The 14,861-nt window shown below is 49.4% G+C and overlaps 1 protein-coding gene across 3 annotated transcripts in view; it reads left to right on the plus strand.

Moving 5' to 3' along the window:
* Positions 1 to 14,861, plus strand: part of PPP1R12C (protein phosphatase 1 regulatory subunit 12C) — a 62,070-nt gene that overhangs the window by 14,852 nt on the left and 32,357 nt on the right. For all 3 annotated transcript variants that reach the window (XM_030197874.1, XM_030197872.1, XM_030197873.1), the window contains exons 3-8: positions 8,578 to 8,696; positions 9,000 to 9,159; positions 10,833 to 10,977; positions 12,250 to 12,324; positions 14,009 to 14,097; positions 14,456 to 14,595. In XM_030197874.1, coding sequence (XP_030053734.1) covers positions 8,578 to 8,696; positions 9,000 to 9,159; positions 10,833 to 10,977; positions 12,250 to 12,324; positions 14,009 to 14,097; positions 14,456 to 14,595 — 728 coding nt within the window. The remainder of the gene's footprint in view (positions 1 to 8,577; positions 8,697 to 8,999; positions 9,160 to 10,832; positions 10,978 to 12,249; positions 12,325 to 14,008; positions 14,098 to 14,455; positions 14,596 to 14,861) is intronic.

Here is a 14,861-nt window from a genome sequence, read left to right on the forward strand (position 1 = left end):
TGCACCTTGTCGTGGAAGTAGTCAGCCAGTGATTGAGAGAGTGAAGGGGGAGTGGGAGCGGAGGGCACTTTGAAGAGGGAGTTAAGGGTGGTGAAGAGACGACGAGGGTTGGAGCTGAGAGAATTGGTCAATTGGGTGTAATAGTCCTGTTTTGCAAGGAATAGGGAGGAATGGAAGGAGGATAGCATGAATTTGTAGTGAAGGAAGTCTGAATGGGTACGAGATTTCCTCCAGAGGCGTTCAGCGGATCGGGTGCAGGAGCGAAGGTAACGGATGCAAGGGGTCAGCCAAGGCTGGGGATTAGTACGCTTTGTGGGACGGGAGGTGGATGGGGCGAGGGTGTCCAAAGCAGAAGAGAGAGCGGCATTGTAAGCGGAGACCGCTTTGTCTACAGTCTCGGAGGACATGATGGAGGGGAGGAGATTAGAGATACTAGAGGATAAAGTGGAGGGGGGGGGATCAATAGCCTGGAGATTCCTGGAGGTGGTGGTTAAAGTTGGACGGGGCAGAGGGGGGGGGGGTGAAGAAGTGTAAATGTGATCAGGTGATGATCGGAGAGAGGTAGAGCAGAAACGTGAAAATTGGAGGGTGAGCCGGAGGAGGAGAGGACGAGGTCAAGACAGTGGCCGTCACGGTGAGTAGGGGTGGTGGAGCACAGCTGGAGGTTGAAGGAGGATGTTAGGGTGAGGAACTTAGAAGCGTTAGGGTCGGATGGGTCATCAGCGTGTATGTTAAAGTCTCCGAGAATGAGGGACGGAGACTACGATCACACTGGATGTCATCCCCAGTGGATGTGCAACTCCTGTATGTAGGAGGTAATTCTGTAAGTCGGTGCCTAGGTGTAAACGCCAATAATTGGTAGTTACGTGTTAATGTGTGCTAGGTGTGATTCTAAAGCGTAGCACCTAAATAGACGGAGTGTGGGTGGGCCTTGGGCATGTCTTCAAGTGATCCGTATAACTTATAGAAAGTTATGCAAGTCCCTCGGCGTGTAGGCGTCCATTTACATTTGCCGTTGACATGGTGTAAGTGGTTGCGCCTAAACACACAGGCCTCGTGCCAACTCGCGCTAGTGTTCTTTAACAGCATCTTCCGTTACGTAGCTTCCCACTATTCCAGAACCTGTGGGATAGTTGTTTCTGTCATCCAACAGGTGGAGATAGAGAACTGAAAACTGAACTGTTTCCAAAAATACTAGGACTAAGGGGGCACGCAATGAAGCTACAAAGTAGTAATTTTAAAACAAATTGGAAAAAAAAATATTTCTTCACAACCTTAATTTAGTCCTTTAGGCTCTTCAGAAGCCTCCTTTTGAGTCAGTCCAGAAGGCCTTCTTAAAAGATCTTAGGCTAAAAACAGCATTCTTGATGGCTGTTGCATCGGTGTGTTAGGGTTTCGGAGCTTCAGGCTCTCTCGTGTCGGGACCCCTTTCTCTGCTTTTTGGAGGTGGGGCTCTCCCTGTGCATGGTTCCTTCTTTTCTTCCCAAAGTGGTATCAATGTTTCATCTCAACCGATCTGTGAAGCTTCCGTTCTTTCGCAGAGAAGACAGAGACGTAGTATTCTTTCCTGAAGCTTCTTGATGTGCATAGAGTCCTCCTTAGATATCTGGAAGTCATGAATGAGTTTTGCAAATCAGTTAGACTGGTTTTTTTTGGTAAGCAGAGGCTTGGCCTCATGGCTTCCAAGCCCACAATTTCTAGATTGCTGAAGGAGACTATAGAGTCAACTTATTTGCTTGAGGGAATAAGGCTCTTCAGGTCTTGTGGACTCACTGTATGAAACGTACAGTGGCATCCTGGACAGAGACTACCTTACTGTCTCTAGCTGATATTTGCAAGATGGCTATGTGGTCATCTGCATACTTTTGCCAAGCGCTATAGAGTAGTTAACGTTCCACAGGTTCTGGAATAATGGGAAGGTACATAATGGAAGGAGAATTTAGGTCTTAGTTTTTCTTCCATTAGTTCTTCCCTCTGTTCTAGAGGCCTGCCTGAGTTTTTTTTTTAGATGTTCAGTTGCTGCGAAGTAAGAGGTCAGATAACGATTGTCACCTTGCATGGTGCTGCATATCTCCTTGTTCTCTACAAGTTGTCCAGAGATGAGAGAGGCCCACGCATATTTGCTCGCCTGGTTAGTGTTAGGTTAGCAAATTGTTTAAGGTTGTTGTATTTATTCTAAGTTTCTTCTTACTTCTTGTCAACGTAAATGCTGAGAAGCTGGACTGGATGCCAAGATAGATATGTCTCAGCTCAGTTCTCTATCTCCACTTGCTGGTTGACAGACACAACTATTCCACAAGTTCTTGAATAGTGGAAAGGACTAATGGAAAGAAAATTATCAGGTAAGACCTAATTTCACCTTCGCAAACATATGCCTTTATGGAATTAGCAGCCAGCACTCAGCATTGGCACACCTAAGTGGAGGCACCAGTGTATAGAATTACTGCCGTAATAACGCTTATTCAAATTCTCACGCCATCACCCAGAAAGCGAATTTCTATTTTATTTGATTCTTGATTTACCACTTTTGAGCTCTTGATTCAACTGAAAAGCAGAGCCGTTTGCAGCTTCCATATCATCATGCTGATCAATCCATAGACTGGTGGGTTGTGTCCATCTACCAGCAGGTGGAGATAGAGAGCAATCCTTTTGCCTCCCTATATGTGGTCATGTGCTGCCGGAAACTCCTCAGTATGTTCTCTATCTCAGCAGGTGGTGGTCACACACAGCAGCAGCTCTGGCTAGGCCTCCAAGCCTAATTTTTAGGTTTTGTTGAGTGCCTGGGGTTGAGGGCTCTTCTTGAGCAAGTGCAAACCTGGTGGCGCCAGGTCCCTCCTTTTCTCCCCCCTCCCGCTGGCTCCGTTAAAAAAAAAAAAATTTTGAACGTCTTTAAGGGCGTTTATTTCGACGTTTATTTAAACGTTTATTGCAGCTACTCACTGGGACACCAGGTCGTTACAGCTCGGAGCGAGAAGCAGGTAATTTTTACCTTTTTATAGCGGGCAGGGGGTTCCCCGATTGATCTCCACGTGGCCTATGGCGTCGGAGGGCGAGCGCGCGAAGAATCGCTCCCCGGACCGCGTGTGCGCTTCTAGCGGGGATGCGGGGGTTTTAAAATCTGATTCGCCCTTGTTGGGTGTCAGTTTGAAGGCCGGTCAGTGTCCCGGGTCTTCCTCCGGCGCGGCGGTTTTTCCCGCCATAAACGCCCATCCCCCGCTGCTCGCCTCCGCCATCTTGGCCGGCCACTCTGCTCGGACGGCTTCTTCTTGGGCCGCCCTTGAGCTGGGAGACGTTCATGCCATGGCCGCCCTTGATTTGGGCGACGGCAAAAAAGCGGCTAAAGTTAAGCGCCGTTCTTCCCGCGCGGCTCCTTCGCGGAGTGTCGCGCCGGACGCCATCTTGGATGCGCAGCATGGTTCTCCCCCGCTCTTGCGAGCGCCGGTTGAGGGTGCGTCTAGGGCTGTGGCCCAAGCTGCTGAAGTGCACAGTCTGGGGGGTTTCTCCCCCGAGTTTATTTTGCTGCTGCATCAGGCCTTTCTTATGCAAAACGCTGCCCCTTCTCCCTTGTCCGATAAAGGGGTTGAGGCCCCCGGAAGTAAACGCCCTCGGGTGGATGCCCAGGCCTTAGAGGACGCTGTTTCCTCTGATGTAGATGAGGGCAGCGTATCTGAGTTCTCCCAACGGTCCTTTGGGGATTCCTTGGAGGAGACGGATTCCCGCTCGGATGGAGCGGATGACCCCTCTGCAGCACGGATCTTTCGCTCAGAGGATTTGCCCAACCTGTTAATGCAGGCCATGAGCATTTTGAAGATTTCCTCTCCGGAGGACGTCTCTCCCTCAGCCCCTGTTGGCTCCGCCATTATGCTGGGGACGAAGCGCCCGCCTAGAACCTTCCACGTGCATGATGCCATGCACACCTTAATTTCGGCTCAATGGGATGTCCCGGAAGCGAGCCTCAAAGTGGCTAGGGCTATGTCCCGCCTCTATCCTTTGCCTGAAAGTGAGCGTGAGGCCTTTGTTTGGCCTACCGTGGATTCTTTAATCACTGCGGTGACTAAGAAAACGGCGTTGCCGGTGGAAGGTGGCACGGCACTAAAGGACGCCCAAGACAGAAGATTGGAAGCGGCTTTAAGGTCGTCCTTCGAGGCGGCTGCCTTAAGTTTGCAGGCCTCAGTTTGCGGCTCCTATGTGGCCAGGGCGTGCCTGACGTTGGTGCAGCGGGCTTCCCCCTCGGATCCTTCCTTGAGGGCTGACTGGCCGGCCCTGGAATCGGGCTTGGCTTATTTGGCAGACTTACTGTATGATGTCTTGAGAGCCTCGGCTAAAGGCATGGCTCAGACAGTCTCTGCGCGGCGCTGGCTTTGGCTGAAACATTGGTCTGCGGACCACGCCTCTAAGTCCCGCCTGGCTAAGTTGCCTTTTCAAGGCAAGCTGCTCTTTGGGGTCGAGCTGGACAAAATCGTGACCGATCTTGGCACGTCTAAGGGCAAGAGGTTACCAGAGGTCAGGGCTCGGGCCAGTGCTCGCCCCGAGATCTCCAGAGGACGGTTTCAAGAAGCCCGTCGGTACCGCCCGTGCAAGTCGGGCTCCTCTGCCCCCTCTTCCTTCAAAAGGAACTTCTCCCCCAAGCAGCATTCCTTTCGCAGAGACCGCCGTCCCGGAGGTACGCCCTCCGGTCCTCCCCCAGGGTCTCGTACCCAATGACGGGGTCTTGGTCCATGGCCCAGTGCAGATTGGAGGACGGCTGTCCTCGTTTCTGGGCGAGTGGACCAAAGTAACTTCAGACGCTTGGGTGCTGGAAGTCATCAGAGACGGCTACAAGCTAGAGTTCTGCCGACCCTTAAGAGATGGGTTTGTACTCTCTCCCTGCAAGTCTCCGGTCAAAGCTGTGGCAGTGCAGCAGACCTTGGACAACCTGATCCGCCTGGGTGCGGTCGTTCCGGTGCCAGAAAATCAGATTGGCAAGGGACGTTACTCCATTTACTTTGTGGTACCAAAGAAAGGAGGTTCTGTCCGGCCTATCCTCGACCTCAAAGGGGTCAATCGGGCCTTGAAAGTGCGGCACTTTCGCATGGAGACTCTCCGCTCTGTTATAGCGGCAGTGAAGGCAGGAGAGTTCTTGGCTTCCTTGGACATCAAGGAAGCGTACCTGCATATTCCCATCTGGCCTCCTCATCAACGCTTTCTGCGTTTTGCAGTCCTGGGACGACACTTCCAGTTCAGAGCCCTCCCTTTCGGGTTGGCTACTGCTCCGCGGACCTTTTCCAAAGTAATGGTGGTCATCGCGGCCTTCCTGCGAAAGGAAGGAGTACAAGTCCATCCTTATCTGGACGACTGGTTGATCCGAGCCCCCTCTTATGCAGAGGGCGGCAAAGCTGTGGACCGGGTAGTTGCTCTTTTGAGCTCCCTGGGATGGATCATCAACTGGGAGAAGAGCCAGCTGCGCCCGACTCAGTCCCTGGAGTATCTGGGAGTTCGATTCGACACCCAAGTGGGCAGAGTGTTCCTGCCAGACAATCGGATTGTCAAACTTCAGGCTCAGGTGGACCAGTTCCTAGTAGCCTCTCCTCTTCGGGCTTGGGACTATGTGCAGCTGTTGGGCTCTATGACGGCCACGATGGAAGTAGTGCCCTGGGCCAGGGCTCATATGAGACCACTACAACACTCTCTGCTGCAGCGCTGGACTCCGATGTCGGAGGATTATGCTGTGCGCCTTCCCTTGGACCCAGCAGTGCGCAAGGCGCTGAGCTGGTGGATGCAGACAGACAAGTTGTCTGCGGGAATGCCTCTGGTGACCCCGGAGTGGATTGTCGTCACGATGGACGCCTCTTTGTCGGGCTGGGGAGCCCACTGCTTGGGAAGGACAGCGCAGGGGCTCTGGTCTCCTGCAGAGGCAAAGTGGTCTATCAACCTCCTGGAACTCAGAGCCATTCGGTTGGCGCTTTTGGAGTTCATCCCGTTACTGGCGTTGAAGCCAGTACGGGTCCTGTCGGACAATGCCACGGCTGTGGCCTATGTCAACCGCCAGGGAGGTACCAAGAGCGCCCCTCTAGCCAAGGAGGCCATGAATCTATGCCATTGGGCGGAAGCGAACCTGAAACAGCTGTCAGCGGCCCACATTGCCGGAGTCATGAATGTCAAGGCGGACTTTCTCAGTCGCCATACCTTGGAGCCCAGAGAGTGGCAGCTATCTGCTCAGGCGTTCTTGGACATCACGAAGCGCTGGGGCCAGCCGAGCCTAGATCTGATGGCGTCATCGGCCAATTGCCAAGTGCCGCGCTTTTTCAGCAGAGGACGGGACCCTCGATCCCTGGGAGTAGATGCTCTTCTCCAACAGTGGCCGACACAAGAGCTTCTCTGTGTTCCCGCCCTGGCCCATGTTGGGCAGGGTGCTAGACCGGGTGGCAAAGCATCCGGGCCGGATAATCCTGGTGGGTCCGGATTGGCCCAGACGTCCCTGGTATGCGGACTTGATCAGGCTCTCAGTCGACGATCCTCTGCGGCTGCCAGTGGAGCAGGGCCTGTTACATCAGGGTCCCGTGGTGATGGAGGATCCCTCCCCCTTTGGTCTTACGGCCTGGCTATTGAGCGGCAGCGTCTGAGAAAGAAGGGCTTCTCAGACAAGGTCATCGCCACTATGCTGAGAGCGAGGAAGCGCTCTACTTCTACTGCTTACGCCAGGGTTTGGCGTATCTTTGCAGTGTGGTGTGAAGCAGGCTCACTTTCTCCCTTCACTGCTCCAATTTCTTCAGTGTTGGCGTTCCTGCAAGAAGGTCTGGAGAAAGGCCTGTCGCTCAGTTCCCTTAAAGTCCAGGTAGCGGCTCTGGCTTGCTTCAGGGGCTGCCTGAAGGGTGTTTCCCTGGCTTCGCAGCCAGATGTGGTGCGCTTTCTCAAGGGAGTTAATCATCTGCGCCCTCCTCTGCACTCAGTGGTGCCTGCGTGGAATCTCAACCTGGTGCTAAGAGCATTGCAGAAGCCACCGTTTGAACCCTTGTCGAGGGCATCTCTGAAAGACCTGACGTTGAAAGCAGTCTTTTTGGTGGCTATCACTTCAGCCAGAAGAGTTTCCGAGCTCCAGGCACTCTCATGTCGAGAGCCTTTTCTGCAGTTCACTGAGGCAGGAGTGACTATTCGCACAGTGCCTTCCTTCTTGCCCAAGATTGTTTCTCGCTTCCATGTGAATCAGCAGCTCTGTCTCCCTTCCTTTCGTAGGGAGGACTACCCAGAGGAATACTCTGCTCTCAAATATCTGGATGTGAGACGTGTCATCGTCAGATACTTGGAAGTGACCAATGATTTCCGGAAATCGGATCATCTGTTTGTCCTGTTTGCAGGTCCGCGTAAGGGTCTGCAGGCTGCTAAGCCTACAGTGGCAAGATGGGTCAAGGAAGCCATTACAGCGGCTTATGTGGCCGCGGGGAAGGTGCCGCCTATCCAGCTGAAGGCTCACTCTACTAGAGCTCAGGCGGCCTCTATGGCAGAGGCTGGGTCCGTCTCCTTGGAAGAGATTTGCAAGGCGGCAACTTGGGCTTCGGCCCATACCTTCTCCAGGCATTACCGCTTGACTGTGGCTGCTCGGGCGGAGGCCCGGTTTGGAGCTTCAGTGTTGCGGTCAGGGATTTCAATGTCCCGCCCTGGGTGAGTACTGCTTCGGTACATCCCACCAGTCTATGGATTGATCAGCATGATGATATGGAAGGTAAAATTATGTATCATACCTGATAATTTTCTTTCCATTAATCATAGCTGATCAATCCATAGTCCCTCCCAGATATCTGTATTGGTTATATTCTGGTTGCATTTCATGTTCAAGTTTAGTCTTCAGTTCCTGTTCAGGAAGACTTCGTGTTCAAGTTTTCAATGGATTCTTCAAGAGTTGAGACGAATTTGTGTTACAGTGAGCTGCTGCATTCCTCTCCCCTCCGTTTTACGGGGCTGGATTGAGACTTAAATTCTGCCGGCGCTCCCTCCCGCTTCGTGCGGCAGTAGGGCAGCTTTGTACCCCTCCTGCTTCGGCGGTGTTAGGGTCAGTCAGCTCCTCCCGCGGTTGCGGTTGCAGGATAAGCCAGATCCCCCCGCATCGGCGGGTGTGGGGTCCCTCCCCCGCTCCGCGGGGATGAGCTGGACGGATTCCCCTCCCCCACTTGTGTGGGGATGAGCTGGGTTAATTCCCCTCCCCCGTTTCGGCGGTGGTGAGCTGGGCAGAGTGTCCCTTTGTGGGTGTAATTCTCTAAGTGCTGAGTCCTGCGGATGGAGCTTGGATATCGACATACTGAGGAGTTTCCGGCAGCACATGACCACATATAGGGAGGCAAAAGGATTGCTCTCTATCTCCACCTGCTGGTAGATGGACACAACCCACCAGTCTATGGATTGATCAGCTATGATTAATGGAAAGAAAATTATCAGGTATGATACATAATTTTACCTTTTGTAAGGAGTTGCTCCTGTACTCTCTGACATTTCTATGGCCTCTGCCCTGTAGAAACATGTCTCGGCCTCCCTGTGTCGGTGTTTGAACGGTATCCTTGCACAGAACTAACAGATTTTTAAAAATATTTCTTTGCTCATCCCCAGGTACCTCTTGAAACATGGTGCGAACATTGCTGCCGTGAATTGTGACGGTGATGTGCCCTTGGACATCAGCGAGGATGACTGTATGGAGAACCTGCTACAGGAGGAGATCGCCAAGCAAGGTGGGGGGGGGGGGGGGAGACAGTGGGGAGGTCCTGGCCTGCATTAAACTCCAATCTCCCTTAATTAAATGTTCTGAAGCCAGTCTGAAATCTGACTGTGAACACAAGTTGAAATATTTAAAACAGAGAGAGAAAACGAACGTGCGCGGTGGAGTGTCGGTGGGAGTAGAAATGCCCCCAGCCCTGGTGTCCTTGGCTCCCAGTGGGACTTAAGTGCAACCTAATCAAGCCTTTCTGTCTGCCCCTTCCTGAGGAGGTCGAGACTTGTGTCGTTCCTCGCTGACCCTTGCTCTCTCGTTCCAGGTATTGACGTGACAGCAGCCAAGCGTGAGGAAGAGGAGGCCATGCTGCAGGATGCTCGTCAGTGGCTGAATGCCGGCAGGATTGAAGAAGTTCGACATCCCAGAACGGGAGCCGGGGCCCTGCACGTGGCTGCGGCCAAAGGTTACATTGAGATCATGAGGCAAGTGGTTGTGTTGCAGGGCGCCAGGGAGGTGGGCAGAGATGTGATCAGTGTAAGACAGTTCCCTTGGCCTGCAGGAGAGACGTGGGTGAAAATAGGAGGAAAGTCTGTTGTTGCTTTTGTTTAGGCTAGCCTGAAACAAACACGCATGCACACACGGCAGCAGTGTAAGCTTTTATCATGTACGCTGGTCCACCACAGCAATAGTACAGCCACAGGGACTGCAAGGTCCACAAGAACTTCAGTGAATTTCAAAAGGAAAATGACCTGTGTTGTTATAAGAAAAATGCACAATTGCCATCCAGTTGCAAGAGTTCAGAAGTACCTGTGGACTTTGCAGAGAGGCAAGAGAAATGAAACCTGCCCCAACCCCCCACCCCACACACACTCTTAACTTTCCTTTGCCCTCGCTCTCTTCTCTCCCACACACACACATTATCGGCAGTGTTTCTAGGTGCAATGTATGGCTCAGAGGCCAACCGGGATCCTCTCATCCAGCCGCTGTATTGGCGCCCTGAACTGACAGGAACTTGCAGCAGCTGAGCAGTGGAGGCCTGGTAATACATCCTTTGCAACCAAACAAACAGACAAAGTAAACACTGGGCCTTCAGGAATGAGAAAAATGCAGTCCTTTATTTATGATGAAAACCCGACACGGGCCGTGTTTCGGCGTACAAACGCCTGCATCAGGGGTCTAACATAAAAAATGCATAAACGTATATCATTAAAAATATATCATTAAAAAATATATAATACATCCTTTGCACCCATTAATGCAGTGGTAGGAGCCCTGCAAGAGCTGATCCCTGAAACCAGAGCAAAGAGAAGTTCTTCTTTTGAGCAGTGTCCTTACTACGCTGATGAGAATCTCGTTAACTATTGCAGATTTGGCCCTGCATCTGCCTATAAGCTATGCCAGGGCTGCTCAGCCCAGTCCTCAGGGCACACCCAGCCAGTCAGGGAATGCAGATCTATCTCTTGCATATTCGTTGCGGATATTCTAAAAACCCAAGTGACTGGGTGCATCCGGAGGATGAGGTTGAGAAGTGCTGTGCTAGAGTTGGAAGGAGGTAATTTGAAATACTGTTTACATCTGTAGATTGCACAGAAAGTCACCATTTGCATGTGGAGGCCCCTGGGATACAGAAATTTCAAGAGGGACGTGTTTTTCAGCCTGACAAAAACTTATGAGTATTTCCCCAAAGGACAAATGAATCTCAGCATTGAGTTTTTCAGCTGGTCAGAGGGTGTATAGATTGTTAAGAAGGGTTTGTCTAGGCCAGGGCTTTGTACGAGGGATTAAGGGAAGCATTCCCCTTTATTCCCTACTTTTTTCACCTCTAACTTGTAGGCAAAAATTCTCAGCCTCATTAATTAATTGGGGGCACTTATAGGCTTGTAAAATTGCTACGTGGAAGCTGCTGAGATGATGCCGTTTGTTTTGTGAAGGTATATATTTATTAAATAATTGTTCCAGCCGTACATGCCAGCAGCTACACCTGCACCTCTTATACGGGGGGGGAGGGAACTGAGCGTGCCCCGGCCTGGACATCTCCATTCCAGTCCTGACAACATACATAAAATAAGCCTTTTAAACCTTACAAAAATCTCTCTCTCAGCAGCCCAGCTGTCATTACCCCTCCTCTCTCTCTTTCTCTCTCTCCTTTATCCAGGCTGCTCCTGCAGGCCGGCTATGACCCCAATTCCCGGGATAAGGATGGTTGGACACCTCTGCACGCAGCAGCACACTGGGGAGTAGAGGAGGCTTGCCGTATCCTGGTGGAGAACCTCTGTGACATGACCGCGCTCAGTAATGCGGTGAGAGGCAGGTTCTTTGATACTTCTGATCAATTAGTGCCCTCGGGACAGGAAGATTACCTGGGTGAGGCTAGGCTGTGATACAGTGGCATCGACAGGGCCGGACTATGGTGCTGAAAATTGCATGTGCAAACGTGTGCAATTTAATTGATAAATGAGCTAATTAGCGCTGATAATTGGATGCATCTAATCAGCGTTAAATTTCCATGAACGCGGTCAGGTTCCAGAATCTGTATTTAAATTTTGCACACGAACCCGAAAAGGGGTTATGCGCGGATCAGAGAGGTGTTCTGTCTTTACTGAAGAACAAGCAAACTAACTGCAGTATAAGCTAGAGCTGTCACAAAGTAAACTGATCCTGAGAAACACAAACTCTAGCTTATCATTTACACAATGATTGTGCTTAAATCATACTCTGGAGAAAAGCCCTCAGAAACCAGAGGCAAATTGCCAAAGGTTTTAAAAGCTATTACATTGTATAGACTTAAACGTAAAAAGCGCTTGATTTCTATCACAGGGCAGCAAAAACCCCAAAGAGAATTTTTTTTATATTTTTTTATGCTTTTAAAGATTATTTAAATTTACTTCTATTAGTTACATTAGAAAATAACCCTCTCAGCAGCAAACTTTATAATCATTTACAAGTCTGCACTTAGCTTGATTTTCTGAATGCAGCACTGTCTTTTAAGTGTTCAACGGGGGCCACCGTTTCACCCCGGCAAAAGGCTTTCTCAGGAATGAAGTGCTGTATGATAATGTTGAGGGTTTGCAAGGAAAGCGTTCTGTTATTACAAAATGGCGCCTTGCAAACCCTCAGCATGGGGCATGGATCCCAATTCCAACTCTGAGCGCTGTTTATAGAATAGCACTTGATGTGAATTTTTATCAGCACTCAAATTAGGGCACCATAAATAGAACTGAGTCCCAGGTCTATTTATCATTTTAGCCAGATCAGCTTGGGTGACTGAAGCTCGTACTGCTGGGAGTGAGAAGATATCCATTCTGTAGGGTCTTTGGGTAGGTTCAGAGAGACAGGACGGGATGCTGAGCTCGATGGTTCCACCCAGCTTGACATATCTTCTCCTCCTGTGGGCAGCAGTCAGACAGGTTTAGGATAGGCGCTGTGGTCGGAGGTTTTTCTTGCTGCAGTGTCCAGGGCCTTACAGACTTGTCTCTGAGGTGCAGTGTGCGCTCGCTCGCGCTCTTGCGCTCTGTCTTTCTCTCTTTCGCCGTAGGCCTGCCCCTCAGGTACTCTCTGCTCTTTCTCTGCAGGGTCAGCGACCTTGTGATGTTGCTGATGAAGATGTCCTGAACCTGCTGGAGGAGCTTCAGAAGAAGCAGGAAGATGTGAGTACCTAGAGCAGATCTATCGCCACATATTTCACATTTGTCTTCCTCCATAGAGTTCTCCTCTTCCTGGTGTGAGGTGGTAGGGCTTAGTAAGGACCCTTTCACAGCTCCTGGCTCGCTGGGCTCACTGTTGTTTCTAGGGGGGGGGGTGGTTTGTTTGTTTTAAATACTTCCTCTCTGAATGGAAAATCATTGGCTTGAGATCATGTTTTGTTTCGCTTTTTATTTATTTAATAATAAGTTTGTAACAATTATTACACAAGCAGACTACACTTGTGAAAAGAAAAACAGAGCAGAAAGGAAAAGCAGCACATACTGTTCTAAATATAAGATTTCAAAGATTAAATTAGGTAAAAGCTCTTCATCAGAGCAGAGTTGTTAAACAAACGTAGGAGATGCATAAGAATAATAAACAAAAATAAGTGGAATGGGCCATACATGAAATCCTACCACTATTAGAGAATGACTGCTTCATTGCTCTTATTCCGAACTATGGAGATCCGTTTGGTGGGAAAGATAGAAAAACCTGCTGTAGTGACTTTAGAGTCACTGTGGGACTTAATTTCCTCTACTCAATCGCATAAAATATTTTCTAACCATTTGAATTGGTACCACCAAAGGAGATGGATAGGGACGCAGTCCTTAAGCTTTCTTTGAGACATTTGGACTCCCAGTTTCTGGGTTCAAAAATTAGAGTTTTTCCTGACTTGGCTAGAGACACTCAACAGAGACGTAAGATATTTTTATCTTTACGTCCTAGAGTAAATGCCATAGGTGCAGATTTTCTTTTAAGATTTCCATGTGTATGTAGGATAAAATTTCAGTCTAAGCAATACCAATTTTTTGACCCAAAAAAGTTGGAGGATTTTTTTATTAAGCAGAAAAGAAGTTAATGTACAAGTTTAGTCACATATGCAACACTGTATGGCAGAGCAGAGTTAGCCGCTCGGGAATCAAGCTGTTCTTTTTGATATAAAAATTTTCTTTTGTGTGCTTAATGTTTAGTACTGTATTGTATTTCTTAATGTCTTGGATTGATTACCTAATTAGTGGGCGTTGGTTTGGAATACTATTGCACAATGTTAATTTGCAGAGTCTATTCGGTTTTTATTTTTCTGTGTTGTGCATTATCACTCATAAGTATAAATTATGAATGTTAAAATTGATAAAGAATAAAAAAAAATAGTGATGCGTATGACGCATACTTGCCAAGATGCTGCACAACAGAGACATAAAACAAGCGGTTTGCTAAAACAAAAAGCAAAGAACAAGAGGAATGGATACAAGAGCATAATGAAACAGTTTAAGGGAGGGTGAGGTGCAAGGCAAGGCATGACTATAAGTAGTTCAGCCTCTCCTGTGCAGTTTAGGCTGTTTAACAACAGAAGGGCAAGTTGGGCACCTGTCTGGGTGAAACGGAGCACTCATGTGCCATGCCGCCAAGGACTTAAGTCTCCAAGATAGTTGCAGCATCATTGTAGGAAGCCCCACCTAGACTGTCCAGGACACGGTGTTGCCCAGTAACGATCGTGCTGCCTTTAGTAAGGGACAAATCGAGCACACGTGTGCCTGGCTGCCCTGTTCCCTTCCTCATATCTCATATGGTTCTAGTTCCCCTGCTCCCTTTACTCAAGAAAGTCTTTATCTCTGTTAGTCTTTATCTCTGTTTCCCTATTTGCAGTTGCGCAGTGAGAAAGAGGCAAACCTGAAACAAGCAGTGATCGTCACCTGCATGGAGCAACAACCTCTGTACACCAGCAAACACAGACGGTGAGTTGGCAGCACTGTGCACAGTGCAGAACTTCTGCAAGGGATGGGAGGGCAAAAATAGGCTGTCCGTTCTGTGCCCAGGTATTGGAGAGAATAGTTGAGATGACTAGAGTCTTGATTTTGTCAAGCTCAATTGCTGCATGGTAGCCATGTTGTTGGCCAATGTTGTGTTGGTTGGGGATTAAAAAAAAAAAAAAAAAGGTTACAATAAAGAAGGAGATTAGAGAAAAGGTCAAACAGTGCATTCTCTGAATTAAAGCAACCTGGTGAACAGATGCTGCTTGGTCACCAGGGTCAGAGGAGCCTTCCTGGATGTGTAGTTGTGATTTTTAACATCCCGAGATGCCTCATTTTTCAGGAGCTCAGTCTGCCGTATGAGCAGCAAAGAGAAGATCTCCGTGCAGGACCAGTCCAAAGAGAAGACCATGCTAGGGACCATCTCTATCGGGGCCGAGGAGAGCAGCTCAGAGTCTGAAGAGGAGGTTCAGGACTCCAGTGGTAGGTGACAGGGCAAACAGCACCACCAGAAATCTGTCCTCCAAGACAGAATGTTAGGGGGAATAGTTAGTGCTTTTTGAAAATGAAGCGCGTCGTACACTCTGGGTTTTTTTTCTCTTTTTATCGTATTGATGTGGCTGCTTGTAGTGCAGTCCAGTTTCAGCCTGTACGGAAGGCCTCAGTTCTCCCTGTCACATCTTTTCCGTACGTGTATGGCAAAACACAGCTCTTAAAAACAGGTCTCTCTTCTTTTTTTTTTTTTTTTT

The sequence above is a fragment of the Microcaecilia unicolor genome, chromosome 3, assembly GCF_901765095.1.
Source record: "Microcaecilia unicolor chromosome 3, aMicUni1.1, whole genome shotgun sequence".
Lineage (NCBI taxonomy): Eukaryota > Metazoa > Chordata > Amphibia > Gymnophiona > Siphonopidae > Microcaecilia > Microcaecilia unicolor.